The 18,881-nt window shown below is 37.2% G+C and overlaps 1 protein-coding gene across 4 annotated transcripts in view; it reads left to right on the top strand.

Moving 5' to 3' along the window:
* The window catches only part of LRBA (LPS responsive beige-like anchor protein), a 791,030-nt gene that overhangs the window by 159,314 nt on the left and 612,835 nt on the right, over positions 1-18,881 (top strand). For all 4 annotated transcript variants that reach the window (XM_087866503.1, XM_045798851.2, XM_045798849.2 and 1 more), the window contains 4 exons: positions 3,841-3,962; positions 4,048-4,174; positions 4,816-4,935; positions 6,828-6,974. In XM_087866503.1, the coding sequence (XP_087722629.1) occupies positions 3,841-3,962; positions 4,048-4,174; positions 4,816-4,935; positions 6,828-6,974 (516 nt within the window). The remainder of the gene's footprint in view (positions 1-3,840; positions 3,963-4,047; positions 4,175-4,815; positions 4,936-6,827; positions 6,975-18,881) is intronic.

The following is an 18,881-nucleotide window of genomic DNA, read 5'->3' as shown; positions in this document are numbered from 1 at the left end:
TGCTGACTTTTAAAGCTTCAGGCTTTAGGGTGTTGTGGGCAGGAGCCTGCACTGGTTTGCTGGGCGAGGGTCTCGCCGTGCTAGGACTGAGGCAAGCTTGACTGAGAAGGGCAGTTGTGCCAGAGTGCAGGGTGTGGGATTTGCTATAAGGAGGTCAGGTAGCCAGTGTTGGGGGTGAGCCCCTTTCTGCAGATGGCTCTGTGTATATGCTGAGAGGCGGGGGAGGGAAATGGTGCCAGCTGGGTCCTTTTTTCCAGAGAGGCATCTCCTTGAGTACCACTTCTCAGGGACATGCTCCACTAACCTCCCCCCACTGTGACTGAGGCGCTCCTCAGATCACTCTGTCCATGCTCTCTGCCCCTGGGTTGTTTGCCTGCCTTCTCTCTAGGAGTAGGGCAGCACCCTTAGGGCTCTATTCCAGCCAAGCCCATTGACCTTTAAAACTCCAGTTTTCAAGCCCTGCTGGTTGCAAGAACTCATGAAAATCAGCCCCTCTCATTTTCCCAGGCTGTGTCTTTGGGGGAAATGTTCTTGTGTGTTCCCCTGTGTGCTCTTCTCTCTCTCGCATTTCTCTGCGACCATGGCTCCTTCCTCTCTGCAGCACCTGTGATCTCCCCTAAACCACATCTCCACATTTCCTACCTCCCTTGGTGTGGAGTCTTGTCTCCCTTTAGTTGTGGAGTTTGTTCTGTCAGTCTTCACGTTGATTTCTGTGGTATTTAGAATGATTTGATAGTTATCTAGCGGTGTTCCTGGGACTAGATGAGCCTAGGGTCCTCCTACTCTTCTGCCATCTTCTTTTCTCTATAATCTTGCATATTATAATTATATTGTTTATAATTCTCTGAGTTCATAATGTGTCTATTCCACTTACTTGCATTTATCTTGGAAGTGGGATAGTTCAGCCAAACAGCTTTTGGAAATTTTAGAGAATAGGTGTTTTAAATATATTCAGTGACTCACTTCTTTTCTTAAATATAGCTTTTTAAAAGGGAAATTAAAGTATTCATGGATAAATTATTTTTATAAAACTTTTGCATTTTCTTTTTCTTTTTTAGAGAGAGCGCATGCACATGGATATGAGCTGTGGGGGAGGGGGAGAGGGAGAGAGAATCTTTTTTTTTTAAAGATTTTATTTATTTATTTGAGAGAGAGAGAGAGCGCACATGCACAAGCAGGGGGAGCAGCAGAGGGATCGGGAGAGGCAGGCTCTCCGCTGAGCAGGGAGCCTGATGCGGGGCTCGACCTGAGCCTAAAACAGTTGCTTTAACCGACTGAGGCACCCCAGGAGAGAGAGAATCTTAAGCAGGCTTCACAGCCAGCATGGAGCCCAACATTGTCCTTGATCTCACGACCCTGAGATCACGACCTGAGCTGAAATCAAGAGTCAGACGCTTAGCATTCCAACTTTTGCATTTTCTATTCTCATTTTTTAGTGAGAGAAAACATATATACACATTGAATATGTATTCTGTTGTTTTATTTTTTTGAAGTAAGCTTTATGTCCAACTTGGGTCTTGAACTCACAACCCCAAGATCAAGAGTCACATGCTCCACCAACTGAACCAACCAGGTGCCCCCTACTTTTTTTTTTTTCTTAATGCAACATTTGTTTTAAATTGGTCTCTTAAACTATCAGTAGTGTTATTGCATAAATTTGGCTCTGTGATGTTTTTCATGTTTTATGGGATATCTTACATGTAAGAATATATGTATGTTACGGTATATATGTAGATAAGTGCATATGTAAATTATAATAGTTTAAAAACTTGTGTAGTCTGATCTTTTTGAACAGCTTTATTATAATCCACATGTGATACCATTCATTTGTACAGTGTACAGTTGAATGTTTTATGGTGTTTACAGAGTTGTGCAACCACCATCATAGTCAAGTTTAGAACATTTTCCTCTTTCCCAGAAGAAACCCTGTTTTCTTTAGCCCATTTCCTTCTCAAACTCCCAGGCTTAAGCAACCACTACTCTACTTTTTTTGTGGATTTCTCTATTCTGGACAGTTCATACATATGGAGTCATACAATATCTGGCTTTTTGTGATTGTCTTTTTTCATTTAGCATACTGTTCTCGAGGCCCATCCATGTTGTAGCATGAATTATTGCTTCGTTCCTTTTTAATATTCTAATGTAAGATATCTACCTTTTGTTTAATCAGTCATTACTTAGTGGATATTTGAGTTGATTCCACTTTTTTGGGCTATTACGAATAATATGGCTTTGGGTTTTTGCATGCAAGTTTCTGTGTGGACATGTTTTCATTTCATTTCTCTTGTGTATGTACACCGGAGTGGAATTGCTGGGTCATATTGAACATCTATGTTTAAACATTTGAGGAACTTCCAGATTGTTTTCCAAAGTGGCTGTATCATATTACAGTCCCACCTGCAATTTATGAGGGTTCCAATTTCTTTGTATGCTTGCCAGCCCTTGTTAATGCCCATCATTTTGATTATAGCCATCTTAGTGGGTGTCAGGTAGTATCCTACCATGGTTTTGATGTGCATTTCCTTAGTGACTAATGATGTTGAGCATCTTTTCATGTCCGAATTGGCCATTTGTGTAACTTCTTTGGACACCTGGCTATTCATATCTTTTGTCCTTTCTTAGATTGTGTTTGTCTTTTTATTATTGAGTTGTAAAAGTTCTTTATTTATTCTGGGTACAAGTTCCTTATCAGATGTATGATTTACAGATATTTTCTTTAGTTCTTTTGGCTTGTCTTTTAACTTTTTTGATGATATTCTTTAAAGCACAAACCTTTTTTAATTTTAATGAAGTCCAGTTGATATACTTTTTCCTTTGGTTGCTTGTGCTTTTGGTGGCCTAATTAACAAGGATTTACTTAACCCAGGGTTGCAAAGATTTACCCCTATTTTTTCTTACAAGAGTTTTATAGTTTTAACTTTTACATTTAGATCTATGATTTATTTGGGGTTATTTTTCGTATATAATGTAAGAAAGTAGTCAGCTTCATACTTTTGCTTGTGGATACCCAGTTATCCCAGCACATTTGTTGAAAAAACTATTATTTCCTCATTGAATTGTCTTGAGATTCTTGTTGAAAATCAGTAGAACACAAATATAAGGGTTTATTTTTGGGCTCTCAGTTGTAGTTCATTGACCTATATTTCTGTTTTTTTTTTTTGCCAGTACCACACAGTCTTTATAATAGTACCTTTGTGTGCTAGGTTTTTAATTTGATAATATAAGTATCCAACTTTGTTTTTTTTGCTATTCTGGGTTCCTTGCATTATGTGCTTTTAAGTAAAATTTGATTTAAAAATTTGTAACTTTAAATAAAATTATGATCTTTTCAATAAAATTTTAAACCAGGTAGTGAAGTCATTTATGTAGTGTTTTGAATATAATTTTAAAATGTTATGAACTAATTCTTTCCAGCTTTATATTTGCTAATAAAAAATCATATTCTAAGCTTTTTCCATAACTTTTTTCCTTTAGTGTCCATCTTTCTCTATTCTAATACCTTATCATTTGAGAAACAGATTTCCGATTTGATATTACTACCTACCTCTTTTAATTGGAATGGTTTTGAATCTTTTTTTCGTTGTAAGAAATGAAGCAAATAAGATTTGTGTATCCAGCAGGACACATGGAATGTTTTTATCATTTAAAGTAATATTACTATGTATTTTGGAAAATTTAAGTTATTAAAAGTCTTTTGGATAAGGAGACTTTTAGATATTTTAATCATGGTATAGAATAACATGTAGTAGGAATATATACAGTATTGTAAAGTCTCATTTTCTTGATTTCAGTAATAAAGTTTTTTCATGTGAATCAGTAACTCAGAGTTTTTTCCTTTAGGCCATTGCATTACCTCCTATAGCCAAATGGCCATACCAGAATGGTTTTACATTTCATACCTGGCTAAGAATGGATCCTGTAAATAACATCAATGTGGATAAGGATAAACCATATTTATATTGGTATGTATTTTTGTAACTTAGTGTTATTATCTTACTTTGAAAGTGAGAGAATATTTAGAGGTAAAATGAAAATTATTCTTTGTAGTTTCAGAACAAGCAAAGGTCTTGGTTATTCTGCTCACTTTGTTGGGGGCTGTTTGATTATAACATCAATAAAGTCAAAAGGAAAAGGCTTTCAGCACTGTGTGAAATTTGATTTTAAGCCACAAAAGGTATGTGTTCTTATTAGTTAAATTAACAAGCTATGCTAGCCTTCAAAATGCTTTGTTTTAATATTAATGACATAATGTGTGGTAGATCACAACTGTGTTTATTCTGTTTCAGAAAATGAAGTATAGATCACTGGACACTTGTTAACCTCCCTGATTTGAATAATAAAAAGAGTCATATTTTGTTTTTCATTGAATTTAAAAGAAGTACAGGCGAAAATACCAGTGGCAGTTACTTTAGTAGTAGTAGTAATATGTGTTGTCTTTTGTGCCTTAAAATTTAGAGATTAATGAGTGGTGTATGTATATATAAATAAGTAGATAAAACAAATGTGGCAGAATGTTGACAATTGTGGCATCTAGATGGTGGAAAAGAGGGTATTTGTACTGAACTTTAACTTTTTTGGGATATATTTGAAATTTTTCATAATAATAAGTTGGAAAGATAATTTCACAATAAGTTCTTACCTATTGAGAGTTCCCTTGATTAAATATTGTTCTGGAGGTTGAATATTGAATTTAATAAAGATAGTCTTAATTTATTTTTAGATTTAATTGTAATTTATAATTTAAGTTTTACTTGTTGTTATCAATGTGGTTGAGTTATTGCGAGAATCATTTTTTTTTTTTAAATTTTTACTTAGTGGTATATGGTAACTATAGTGCACATTTATAACCGATGGAAGAACAGTGAGCTTCGTTGTTACGTGAATGGTGAGCTAGCTTCCTATGGAGAGATAACATGGTTTGTCAACACCAGTGATGTAAGTAATTTGAAAAAAATTATTTTAAAAGCATGAACTTTTAAAATAAGGAGAGTATATTTTACATCGAGAATAAATTTCAGATTACCACAGTGGCAGTTTTATAATGATAGTTTGGCTAGCATGTTAATATATTTATAGAGTAGAACTGTTTTCATAGGTCACGTAAGACATTACTGAGTCCTTTTATAAAATTATTCTGGATAGGGTAGAGATGAGGATTTATAGGTAACAATGGGTATATATTGAAAGTGTATCATTGGTCCATTTATCAAATTAAAGTTGGGAGCTCTACAGAATTCTGATCATTTTTATGAATGAGTTAGATGATACATGCTGATAAATTTTGCAAATAATTCATAGCTGCTACAGAACACTGTTATCTAATAATGTTTTCAGGATTGAAAAAGAGATCCATATATATTAAACTCAAATTTTAAATAGGAATTAAATTAAAAAGTTTTTTTTTTCTCACTAATGACTTTTTTAATAGAGAACTTGAAAAATACAGATCAGGAAAATGATTACAAACCATTCCACCCATTCAACATTAAATGCTTCTTTTGTATCCTATGCTACACATACTTATGTATTATGTAACGACAATCTAAAGAGTTTAGGTTGTTGTAATAGACTTAGGTTTGATTCCCAGTTCCATCACTTAGAGACTATATGACCTTACTTAATCTATTAGGCCTAAGTTTTTCCACCTGGAAATGGGTGTAAAGTAGTACCTATCTCAAGGTTAATGTGATAATTGAATGAGATACTGTTCACAAATCTGTTAGCACAGTGCCTTGTGCAGAGTAGTGCTCAGTAAATGTTAGCTCTCATTTTTTTAACACAAAAAGGGGATCAGATATATTTACTGTTTCTTAAACTATTTTTTTCTTATGTTCATATTTAATTAAGTGCTTCTTGTACTCCAGGCATTGTAATAAATACCTTTATTTTCTAAAAGCTCCAACCTTGCAAGGTACGTACTATTATAATCTCCATTTTACAGGTAGGGAGACTGAAGCACAGTGAGATTAAATGACTTGCCAGGATCAGCAGCCTGTGAAGCAGTGATTGACTTAGGTGGCTTGTCTTCAGAACCCAAATGTTAACAACTTTTTTGTATTCCCTAATGTCAATATGTATATATTTTTCAACCTTCTTTCTAATGGTTTTGTCACATAAAAGGATACTTTTAAAGAGATGTGAAGAACTTTATTTTAGTTCCTTTTTGTTGTACATATGGGTCTTTAAAATGTGGTTTGCAATGTAGATGTTAAGAGAATTTTTTTTTTTATGTTAGGAGAAAAACACACTTGCTTCTGGATTTACATATTTCTTTTCAGAGATTGTATCTACTCTGTGACCTCACCTATTATCTGTATCTCGATATCTGCAAAATCTTCACAATTTTCACTTCTCACCAAACTTACAGAACGCTGTTGACAGTTGCTTCTCCATTCATGTTAGCTCCATACATATTAACTCACAGAAAAGGCAGATTGATTATGTCCTAAACTTAACTCATGATTTTTCCTTCTTGTAATAGAAACTGCTTCTTTGGTTGCCCAAGTATGAACCTTCAGAGTCCATAATGATTTCTCTGACTCTCATTTCCTACATCTACTTTCATCAAGTTTTATTTATTGTACCCTGGAAAACTTATGTTATCTCCTTCTTTGTGATGTCTTTCCTGATCCCTACAGTAGGTAACAATGTGTGAATGAAGTGAAATGCTAAGTGAATTGTTTTAATCTAGCCAGGTTAGTTTAGAACGGACAAAACATTTATACCAATGTTTATACCAAAACAGTTAAGGAGTATAGGTTGTTATTTCTAGAGGAGATAATTTTTTGTTTTTTTTTTTCTCTAATACAATCTGTTTTCTTTCACAGACCTTTGACAAGTGTTTCCTGGGCTCATCAGAAACAGCAGATGCTAACAGAGTGTTCTGTGGTCAGATGACTGCAGTTTACCTTTTTAGTGAAGCTCTTAATGCTGCTCAGATTTTTGCTATTTATCAGTTGGGCCTGGGATATAAGGTACTTTACTTATTGTTCATTGCTTAACCAGTGTTAATTGAGCTTAATTTAAAGGAAGGTGATGCATGGGGCAACCTACCTTGGGTTACAAAACTGAATGTCAGAGTAATCAGAGGTACCACAGGGAAGTCACAGGAGTCTGAATGAAAGGTACTTTAAATTTTTGAGGGAAACACAGTGTACTTGTCATATGTGGAACGCTGTGCAAACTACTAGCTCAGGTTTCAGCTTTAGTTCATGCTGCATTTCTTTAACAATGTCTGTCTTTGCATAACTAAGTTTTCAACAGTTGCTGTGATAAAAAACAAGTACCATGTGGAAATTAATGTGGAACAGGAATTGAGATGATGGCGTGAAATCTGATTCCAAATCTGAGAGTTCATGCAATGCCCAAGATGCATACAAAGTGATAAATAATTTTGCTAATACAATAATGAAGGAAACATTATTTTTTCTTTTGACTTGCGCCTTAATTTTTTCAGATGGCTATTAAATTGTTAAAATGCAAAATTGTTCGTACCAAATCACTTAATATTTATTTTGATCTAAAGCACCATAAACAATGACTGAAACACTAAGACTGTCATGAACTAAAAAAATTTGGAAACCTCTGGGTTAAGCCATTGTTAGTCTAGTTTGGTTTCAGGGAGAAACTTAGTCTGCTATGTTCCTTTGAAAACAAAATCTGTTTTATTGAGTTGATTTACATATACCATTACAGTCAGTAAAGTATACATATTTTAATTAGTTTTGACAAAAGTATAACTACCACAACAATCAAGAAATAGAATATTTCTGTTGCTGCAAAAGGCTCAGTGGTGCTACTTCTGTCAATCCCTTCCACTTTTCTAACCCCACTGCCTTCCTGTTGAGAGAAACTGCTAATCTGTCACTTGATTAGATTTTCTTAAGTTTTTATGTAAATGGAATCATGCAACATGTACTCCTTGGAGTTTGGTTTCTTATGAGTCATCCATGTTGTTTTGTTGTAGCTCCTTTTTTTGTATTGTTTAGTAGTATTTCATTGTATGAATATGTCACAATTTTTTAATCATTCTTCTATTGATGGACATTAGGGTTGTTTTCAGTTTTGGGCTGCTATGAATAAACTGCTGTGAATATTGGTATATGAGTCTTCGTGCTGACACATATTTTTATTTCATAAATATATGAGTGGAATTACTAAGTGATATGGTAACTGAAATTGCCAAACCCTTTTCCGAGGTAGTTGTACAATTTTACATTTCTACAAGGAGTGTATGAGCTTTCTACTTGTTCCATATCCTAAACATCTTACATTGCTGGTCTTTTTAATATTAGATGTTTCAGCGAGTATGTAGCAGTATCTGATTTTGGTTTTAATTTGTGTTATTGTAATGACCAGAGATTCCAAGCATCTTTTCATTGCTTATTGGTCATTTGTGCATCTTCTCTTGTGAAGTGTGTTCACATCTTTTGCGTATTTTTTGTTTGGTTTCTTATTGTTGAGTTTTGAGATTTCTTTATATATTCTGGTTATAACTCTTTTATCAGATGTATGAGTTACAAGTATTTCTCCCTTGGTCTGTGTCTTGCCTATTTGTTTTCTTTCTTTCTTTCTTTTTTTATTTTTAAGATTTTATTTTTAAGTAATTTCTACACCCAATGTGGGGCCCAGACTACAACCGTGGATCAAGAGTTGCATGCTTCATTGGCTGAGCCAGCCAGGTGCCCTGCCGTTTTGTTTTTTTTAATGTGGCTTTTGAAGAACAGATGAATTTAATTTTTATCAATTCTAGTTTATCAACTTTTTTGGTTATTGCCATGATTTTTATATCCTAAGAAATCTTTACCTATTCCAAGGTCGGAAAGATTTTTTCCCATTTTCTTCTTTCATAGTTTCAGCATTTATATTTAGGCTTATTGGTCCATTTTAAGTTAATTTTTGTTTATGGTATGAGGTAAGGGTCAAGGTTCATTTTTATTCCACATGGGTACTTTGGTGTTCTGGTACTAATTTTTTGTAAATAGTATTCTTTCTCCATTGCCTTACCTTAGCATCATTGAGGCTGTTTTGTATTTCAATGACTTGTATGTCTTTCTTATGCCAATACTGTATGTATTGTCTTGATTATTGTTAGTTTCATAGTAAATCTTTTTTTTTTTTTAATGATTTTTTATTATATTATGTTAGTCACCATATAGTACATCCCCGGTTTCCGACGTAAGGCTCGATGATTCATTAGTTGTGTATAACACCCAGTGCACCATGCAATACGTGCCCTCCTTACTACCCATCACCGGTCTATCCCATTCCCCCACCCCCCTCTCCTCTGAAGTCCTCAGTTTGTTTCTCATAGTCCATAGTCTCTCATGTTTCATTCCCCCTTCTGATTACCCCCCTTTCTTTATCCCTTTCTTCCCCTACCGATCATCCTAGTTCTTATGTTCCATAGATGAGAGAAATCATATGATAGTTGTCTTTGTCTGCTTGACTTATTTCACTTAGCATTATCTCCTCCAGTGCCGTCCATGTTGCAGCAAATGTCGAGAACTCGTTCTTTCTGATAGCTGAGTAATATTCCATTGTATATATGGACCACAACTTCTTAATCCAGTCATCTGTTGAAGGGCATCTCGGCTCCTTCCACGATTTAGCTATTGTGGACATTGCTGCTATGAACATTGGGGTGCATATGGCCCTTCTCTTCACTACGTCTGTATCTTTGGGGTAAACACCCAGTAGTGCAATGGCTGGATCATAGGGTAGCTCAATTTTTAACTTTTTAAGGGACCTCCACACTGTTTTCCAGAGTGGCTGTACCAACTTGCATTCCCACCAACAATGTAGGAGGGATCCCCTTTCTCCACATCCTCTCCAACAATTGTTGTTTCTTGCCTTGTCTATTTTTGCCATTCTAACTGGCGTAAGGTGGTATCTCAGTGTGGTTTTGATTTGAATTTCCTTGATGGCTAATGATTTTGAACATTTTTTCATGTGTCTGTTAGCCATTTGTATGTCTTCACTGGAAAAGTGTTCATATCTTCTGCCCAATTTTTGATTTGTTTATTTGTTTCTCGTGTATTGAGTTTGAGAAGTTCTTTGTAGATCTTGGATACCAGTCCTTTATCTGTAGTGTCATTTGCAAATATATTCTCCCATTCGATGGGCTGCCTCTTAGTTTTTCTGACTGTTTCCTTGGCTGTGCAGAAACTTTTAATCTTGATGAAGTCCCATAAATTCATTTTATCTTTTGTTTCTCTTGCCTTTGGGGATGTGTCATGAAAAAGGTTGCTTTGGCCGATGTTGTAGAGGTTGTTGCCTATGTTCTCCTCTAGAATTTTGATGGATTCCTGTCTCACATCGAGGTCTTTCATCCATTTGGAGTTTATTTTTGTGTATGGTGTGAGATAGTGGTCAAGTTTCATTCTCTTGCGTGTAGCTGTCCAATTTTCCCAGCACCATTTATTGAAGAGACTGTCTTTTTCCCACCAGATGTTTTTTCCTGCTTTATCAAATATTAGTTGCCCAAAGAGCCGAGGGTCCATTTCTGGGCTCTCTATTCTGTTCCATTGGTCTATGTGTCTGTTTTTGTGCCAGTACCGTGCTGTCTTTGTGATCACAGCTTTGTAGTACAGCTCTAAATCCGGCATTGTGATGCCCCCAGCTTTGTTTTTCCTTTTCAACAGTTCCTTGGAGATTCGGGGCCTTTTCTGTTTCCATACAAATTTAAGGACTGTTTGTTCCAGTTCTTTGAAAAATGTCCTTGGTATTTTGATCGGGATAGCATTGAAAGTGTAGATTGCTCTGGGTAGCATGGACATTTTAACTATGTTAATTCTTCCGATCCATGAGCATGGAATATCTTTCCATCTTTTTATGTCTTCCTCAATGTCTTTCAAGAGTGATTTATAGTTTCTAGAATATAGGTCCTTTAGGTCTCTGGTTAAGTTAATTCCAAGTTAACGTATGGATTTTGGTGCTATTATAGATGGGATGGATTCCCTAATTTCTCTTTCTTCGGTCTCGTTATTCGTGTATAGAAATGCAACTGATTTCTGAGCATTGATTTTGTATCCCGCCACGTTACTGAATTGCTCTATAACTTCTAATAGTTTGGGAGTGGCTTCTTTTGGGTTTTCCATATAGAGTATCATGTCATCTGCAAAGAGAGACATTTTGACTTCTTCTTTGCCGATTTGAATACCTTTGATCCCTTTTTGTCGTCTGATTGTTGTTGCAAGGACTTCTAGTACTATGTTGAATAATAGTGGGGGGAGTGGGCATCCTTGTCGTGTTCCTGATCTTAAGGGAAAGGCTTCCAGCTTTTCCCCATTGAGAATAATATTTGCAGTAGGCTTTTCATAGATGGCTTTTATGAGATTGAGAAATGTACCTTCTATTCCTACACTCTGAAGGGTTTTAATGAGGAAAGGATGCTGTATTTTGTCAAATGCTTTTTTCGGCATCGATTGAGAGGATCATATGGTTCCTGAGTCTTTTCTTGTTGATATGATGTATCACGCTGATTGATTTGCGAATATTGAACCACGCTTGCATCCCAGGTATGAATCCCACTTGATCGTGATGGATAATCCTTTTAATGTACTGTTGGATTCTATTAGCAAGTATCTTGTTGAGGATTTTGGCGTCCATATTCATTAGGGAAATCGGTCTGTAATTCTCTTTTTTGAGGGGGTCTTTGCCTGGTTTGGGGATCAAGGTAATATTTGCCTCATAGAATGAGTTTGGTAGCTTTCCTTCTGTTTCTATTTTTTAAAATAGCTTTAGGAGAATAGGTATTAATTTCTTCTTTGAATGTTTGGTAGAATTCCCCAGGAAAACCGTCCGGGCCTGGAGTTCTGTTATTTGGAAGGTTGTTTATCACTGACTCAATTTCTTCATAATTAATTGGCCTGTTTAAGAAATCAATTTCTTCCAGTTTCAATCTTGGTAGTTTATAGGTTTCCAGGAAGGATTCCATCTCTTCCAGATTGCTTAGTTTATTGGCATATAGCTGTTGATAAAAATTTCTAATAATCCTTCCAATTTCAACGGTGCTCGTTGTGACCTCTCCTTTTTCATTCATAATTTTAATAATCTGGGTCCTTTCTCTTTTCTTTTGGATAAGTGTTACCAGTGGTCTGTCAATTTTATTGATTCTCTCAAAGAACCAACTTCTAGTCCTGTTGATCTGCTCTACTGTACTTCTGGTTTCTGCTTGATTGATTGCAGCTCTAATTTTGGTCAACTGCTTCCTCGTGCATGGATTAGGCCTGTCCCTCTGTTGTTGTTCCAGCTTCTTGAGGGGAGAATATAAAAACTGCATTTTAGATTTTTCTATTCTTTTGATTGAGGCTTTGATGGCTATGTATTTCCCCCTTAGGACTGCCTTTGCAGTATCCCATAGGTTTTGGACTGTTGTATTTTCATTCTCATTTGTCTCCATAAATTGTTTAATTTGATTTTTGATTTCCTGGTTTATCGAGTCATTCCTGAGCAGGATGGTTCTTAGTCTCCAAGTGTTTGAGTTTCTTCCAAATTTTTCCTTGTGGTTGAGTTCCAATTTCAGAGTGTTGTGGTCTGAGAATATACAGGGGATAATTTCAATCTTTTGGTATCGGTTGAGACCTGTTTTGTGACCCAGAACATGGTCTATTCTTGAGAATGTTCCATGGGCATTAGAATAGAATGAGTATTCTTTGGTTCTGGGGTGTAGTGTTCTATATATATCTATGAGGTCCAACTCGTCGAGTATGGCATTCAAAGCCTTTGATTCTTTGCTTAGTTTTTGCCAGGGTGTTCTGTCTATTTCTGATAGTGGAGTGTTGAGGTCCCCTACTATTAATGTATTTTTATTTATATGTCTCTTTATTCTGGTTAAGAGTTGGCTTGTGTATCTTGCTGCTCCCCTGTTGGGGGCATATATATTTATAATTGTCATATCCACTTGTTGAATACGTCCCTTAAGAATAATATAGTGCCCTTTTGCGTCTCTAACTATAGTCTGTAGTTTAAAATCCAATTTATCTGATATGAGAATTGCTACCCCAGCTTTCTTTTGAGGTCCATTTGCGTGAAAGATGGTACTCCATCCCCTTACTCTCAGTCTGAATGCATCTTTGGGTTCGAAATGAGTCTCTTGTAGACAGCAAATGGATGGGTCATTTCTTTTTATCCAATCTGCAACCCTGTGGCGTTTATGGGATGGTTCAAACCATTTACATTAAGACTGATTACTGAGAGATATGATTTTAATGATGCCATGTTGCCAGTAAAGTCTTTGTATTGGCTGTGACTTTCTGTTCTGTATCACTCTTGGGGCCTTTTTACTTTTATAGAACCCCCCGTAATATCTCCTGTAGGGCTGGTTTCGTGGTTACAAAATTGGTTAGTGACTGGCAATTCTGAAATGTCTTTATTTCTCCATCAATTCTGAATGACAGCCTTGCTGGATAAAGGATCCTTGGCTGCATGTTTTTCTCTGAAAGAGCTTTAAATATGCTCCCCCAACCCTTTCTCTCATTCCAGGTCTGTGTAGACAGGTCTGACGTAATTCTGATGATGCCTTTGCCTTGGTGCGTGAGAAATTTCTTTGCCCTGCCCGCTTTCAATACTGTATCCTTGGATCTAATATTTGCTAAATGCACTATGACGTGACATGGCGTAGGTTTGTCGTGGTTGAGCTTGGGAGGGGTCCTCTCTGCCTCTTGGACACGAATGTTTGTTTCCCTCGCTAGATTAGGGAAGTTTTCAGCTACAATTTGTTCAAATATCTCTTCTAGACCTCTGTTTTTCTCCACCCCCTCGGGGATGCCGATGATTCTTACATTGGATCGTTTCATTGAGTCAGTAATCTCCCGTAACCTACATTCGTGGGCGTGGATTTTTTTAAGACCATCTTCTATTTTCATTTTTTCCTCTATTAACCCATCCTCCAGTTCACTAACCCGTTCCTCTGCTTCTGCGACCCTGGCCGTCAGAGCCTCTAGCTTTGCCTGCATTTGGCTCATAGAATTTTTAATTTCTGTCAGATTCGCTCTCATTTCCGCCTTTAGGGATTCTATATTCTCAGTAACCTTTTCGTTAATAGTTTTTTCAATTCTACTCATCATTTTGACCATCGTTACTCTGAATTCCATTTTTGATACTTTGGTTACATCCATATCCATTATTTCTGTGGCAGAGGCCACAGACTCACTGTCTTTTCTTTGCTGCGGGGGGCTTCTCCTTCTTGTCATTCTGATGAGGAGAGGTTGCGGGGTTTCCAGAGCCCAAATTATTGACTGGGTCCCAGGCTGTGCCCCTTGTTTTATAGGGATCTTAGGGATGTGGGCTTCTTCTTTAAAGATTTTATTTATTTATTTATGTGGCAGCCAACCAGCGAGAGAGGGAACAGAAGCAGGGGAGTGGGAGAGGAAGAAGCAGGCTCCCAGCGGAGGAGCCCGATGAGGGACTCCTTTCCGGAACGCCGGGATCACGCCCTAAGCCGAAGACAGGCGCTCAATGACTGCGCCACCCAGGCGCCCGGGTTGTGGGCTTCTTGATTTTTCAGCCTGCCTTCTGTGTTCTGGGGGAGGGGCCTGCCGCGCCGATACTCAGGCAACCCTGTTTGGGTAGAGTCTCCGTGTCCCCTGCGAGGGGGGATGGGGATGGGCACTCCCTGAGCCGGTATTTCCCGGCTTTTGTTCTCTGGCGGCTTTCCCTGGCGGTTTGCTGTGCCTCTTCTGAGAGTCAGAGCAGCAGCGGCCAAATTTCAGCCTCTGTCACAGAACCGAGGGATTGCGGCCCGTTCTCTACTAATGTTCTGGCCACTTTAACTCTGTTACTGTTGGTGCTGCTCAACCCTGCAGCGTCCTGGGATGTGCGCCCCACACCTGGCGTCCCAGCCCTCACTTCCAGGGCCGGCGCGTCTCTGTCCTTTGTGTTTCTAATGCCGCCAGCCGCCCCTCGCGTGCTCCGGAAGCTCCCAGTCTTGGTCTGGATCAGTGAGCACACCGGGATTCCGGTGCTCCGCGAGATGCCTCGTGGCGCGCGCACCCGGCTCACGGTCTCAGTCTGCTGTTTTGCGGGTGCCGTCTGCGAGCCCCTCCCGCTCCCCCGTGCAAGTGGCTACCGCTTCCCGGCGCCCGAACACGGCGGCTCCCTCCTCCTTCCGTTTATCTTCCGATATCTGGGCGCGGTTTCATGGCTCCCCGCTTCGTACCTCAGTACTCAGCGCTGGAGATGTTCATTTGTAGAGATCCAGATGCGTCTTCCTGCGTCTCAGGCTGGTTCCGTGGTTGTTTAGGCTGGTCTGGTACCTATCCAGCTCGACTCGGGGGACCAGCTGAAAACGGTGTCTCCTACTCCTCCGCCATCTTAACTCCTCCTCAGTTTCATAGTAAATCTTGAAAACAGGACATCTGAAACCCTCCACTGTATTTTATTTCAAATTGTTTTGGCTTTTCTAAACCCTTTGCATTTCCAGATGTATTTTAGAACCCACTTAATCATTTTTACAAAAATATCTACTGAGATTTTATTTGGTGTTGTATTGAATATATAGATCAGTGAGGGGCAAATTGGCCATCTAACTGATACTGATTTTTCCAGTCTGTGAACATGATGTATCTCTCCATTTACTTAGGTTTTTAAAAAATTCTCCTGGCACTGTTTTTTGGTTTTCACTGTATGGGTCATACATACATTTTGTTAAATGTATTCTTAGGTATTACATGTTTTTTGGCTAATAAGTTGTATTTAAAATCTCAGTTTCCATTTATTTGTTTCTAGTATAGACATACAGTTGAATTTTGTTTATTGACCTTGCTAAATTTGCTTATTAGTTTTACTAGCTTTTTTTCCTCATTGTTGTTCTTGGATTTCCTGCACGTATGTTCATGTAGACTGTAAATTTTACTTTAATTCCAGTCTCTATGCCTCTATCCTTTTTTGTATTATTGTACTGGGTAAGACCGCCAGTATAAATAGTTAAATAGAAATGGTGAGGGTAGACATTTTTGCCTTGTTTCTGATTTTAGGGATAAAGCAATCACACATATTTTACAGATGCCTTTTACCAAGTTGAGCAATTTCTGTTTCTGGTTTCCAGGGAATTATTATTAGGTAGATACTGAATTTTATAAAATATGTTTTGCTTTTTTACCAAGTCTGACAGTCTTTCCTTTTAATTGGAGTGGTTACATAATTTACAATCAGTTTAAGTATAGATACTGTGTGTCTTAAATCTACTGTCTTGTGATTTGTGCTCTATTTCTGTCATCTGTTCTTTGATTCTTCCCTTTTTTCTTGCTTTGATTTGAATTAACTGCATATTATTTAGTATTTTATTTCTATTATTATTATTTTTTAAAGGTTTTATTATTTGTGCGAGAGGGAGAGGAGAGAGAGAGTACTCACAAGCAGGGGAACATCAGGCAGAGGGAGAAGCAGACTCCCTGCTGAGCAGGGAGCCTGATGGGGGACTTGATCCCAGGACTCTGGGATCATGACCTGAGCCAAAGGCAGATGCTTAACCGACTGAGCCACCCAGGTGTCCCTATAATTATTATTTTTAAAAATTTTATTTATTTGAGAGAGAGAGAGAGAACATGCACAAGAGGGGGAGAGGGTCAGAGGGAGATGGAAAAGCAAGGATCATGACCTGAGCCAGAGCAGACACTTAACCAACTGAGTCACCTGGATGCACCTGGATTATTATTTTTTTGACATTAACTTATAGTCTACCACCAATTGATATTATTGTACAGCACCTTCCCTCATAATCCTGTAATTCCTCCTCCTATCCTTTATTTTGTTATTATAAGTTTTCTTCATGTACTGTAGTTCCTGTGATAGATTTTTTTGATTCATTCACTTTCATTTTATTATTTTAAAGACATTAGAAATGATCAAGATCATGTTTTTTGTACTTACCTCTGTATTTACCGTTTCTAGGGCATTTCACTTTGTGTAAATTCATGTTTCTATCTCATATCATTTTTTTCTGTTTGAATATTTCTTTTCTTTTAAATTTATTTTTATTTAAATTCAGTTAACATAATGTATTAATTAGTTTCAGAGGTAGAGGTCAGTGACTCATCAGTCTTATATAATTCCCAGTGCTCATTATATCACATGCCCTTCTTAATGTCTATTACCCAGTTACCCCATCGCCCCACTCCCCGCACCTCCAGTAACCCTCAGTTTGTTTGGTATGGTTAAGAGTCTCTCATGGTTTGTTTCCCTCTGATTTCATCTTGTTTTATTTTGCCCTCCCTTCCCCTATGATCCGTGTTTTACTTCTCAAATTCCACATATGAGTGAGATCATACAATAATTGTCTTTATCTGGGTGGTTTTTATATCTTTGCCCAATAGCCCTGGCTAGACCCTATACTATAGAGCATCTTGAGGATTTTATGCTCTGTGAAATATACCAGTCATAGAAAGACAAATACTGCATGATTCCACTCATACGAGAGATCTCAAATAGCAAACCCATAGAACCAATGAATAGAATGGTGGCTGCCAAGGGCTGGGGGAGAGAGAAAAGGGGAATTTCCAATCAGTGGGTATAAAATTACAGTTATGCAAGACAAGTATGTTCTAGAGATCTGCTGTATGACATTGTGCCTACAGATAACAGTACTGCATTGTATACTTAGTATCTGTTAAGAGGATAGCTCTCCTGTTAAGTATTCTTGTCACAATCAAATAAAAAAAAAACAGGAAAAATTGTTGAAAGCAGACATCCCAGTATTTTTACTTATCTTAGGAGAAAAAGCATTCCATTTTTTACCATCAGTGTGATGTTTGCTATTAGCTTTTCATAGATATTCTTTGTTAATTTGAGGAAGTTCACTTTTATTCCTGGTTTTTTGACTGTTTTCATGAAGAGTTGTTGGATTTTATCTTAAGCTCTTTGTGCTTCTTTTGGGATGATTGTGATTTTTAGCCTTTAAATTGATTGTTCAAATGTTGTTAAGTCAGCCTTGTGTTCTGAGATAATCACACTTGGTCATAGTTTATATTCCTATCCGTGAAATATACTGGGGTCCAGAGAAGTGCCTTATTGGTAGATGTGTAGAAATAACTGCTGTTATTAGTACTAGTTCAAAAATCTTATCAGTAGTCCTCTCTGATATATGAATGGCTAGTCTTTTCCTTATTTGTATGGTCAGATAGTGCTAAAACTGTACTAGAAGTCATCCGAGGTGATGGGACATGGGTGGCTCAGTTGGTTAAGCATCTGTCTTCAGCTCAGGTCATGATCCCAGGGTCCTGCGATGGAGCCCTACCTCATCCAGCTCTCTGCTCAGCGGGCAGTCTGCCTCTCCCCCTCTCTCTCAAATAAATAAATAAAATCTTAAAAATCATGTGAGGTGAGAAATTGATGATCAGAGAATTACTTCTTGCTTTATTTATTAATGTTGAAATCTGTTGTGTAATATAATCCATGTTTTAGAGAATTCCTCAAAGTTAAGATAGCAGGGATATGGAAAACCAGCAATCTTAGAGTGACCTTTTGAACAGTACAATTAAGTACTTTAAGGATTAAAAAATACATATTTCAAAAGAAATGAAGGATTAAATGCTTCTTTCATGTGTTCTTAGTGTTTGATGAAGCACCATATTGCTTTAAGTACTTTGAAAGGAAATTTTTATTTCAATTAATTGTATTAAATAGTATTTACACAAGAGTATTATTTCAGTAAAGTTAGCAGCAATTCCTGAAATGTGTCAGATTCTTTGTTTTAAGTTTTGTTTAGATTTAGTTTAGTTTAGATTTATTAGTGGGAGTGATTTATTTCTAAATTCCACTCAAAATAGAAAAAAATGTTTGTTCTGTTATTTCTTTTCAAAAATGTACCTGCTAATGTTGAGGTACTATAGTCTGAATAGTAGCAGAGACTAAATTTTTTTTTTAATTGAACTAGTTTCTGA

The sequence above is a fragment of the Ursus americanus genome, chromosome 13 (assembly GCF_024610735.1).
Source record: "Ursus americanus isolate L20-20 chromosome 13, mUrsAme1.1.p, whole genome shotgun sequence".
Classification (NCBI taxonomy): Eukaryota; Metazoa; Chordata; class Mammalia; order Carnivora; family Ursidae; genus Ursus; species Ursus americanus.
The sequence above is the reverse complement of the archived record's forward strand: the minus strand, read 5'-3'. Positions and strand labels throughout refer to the sequence as shown.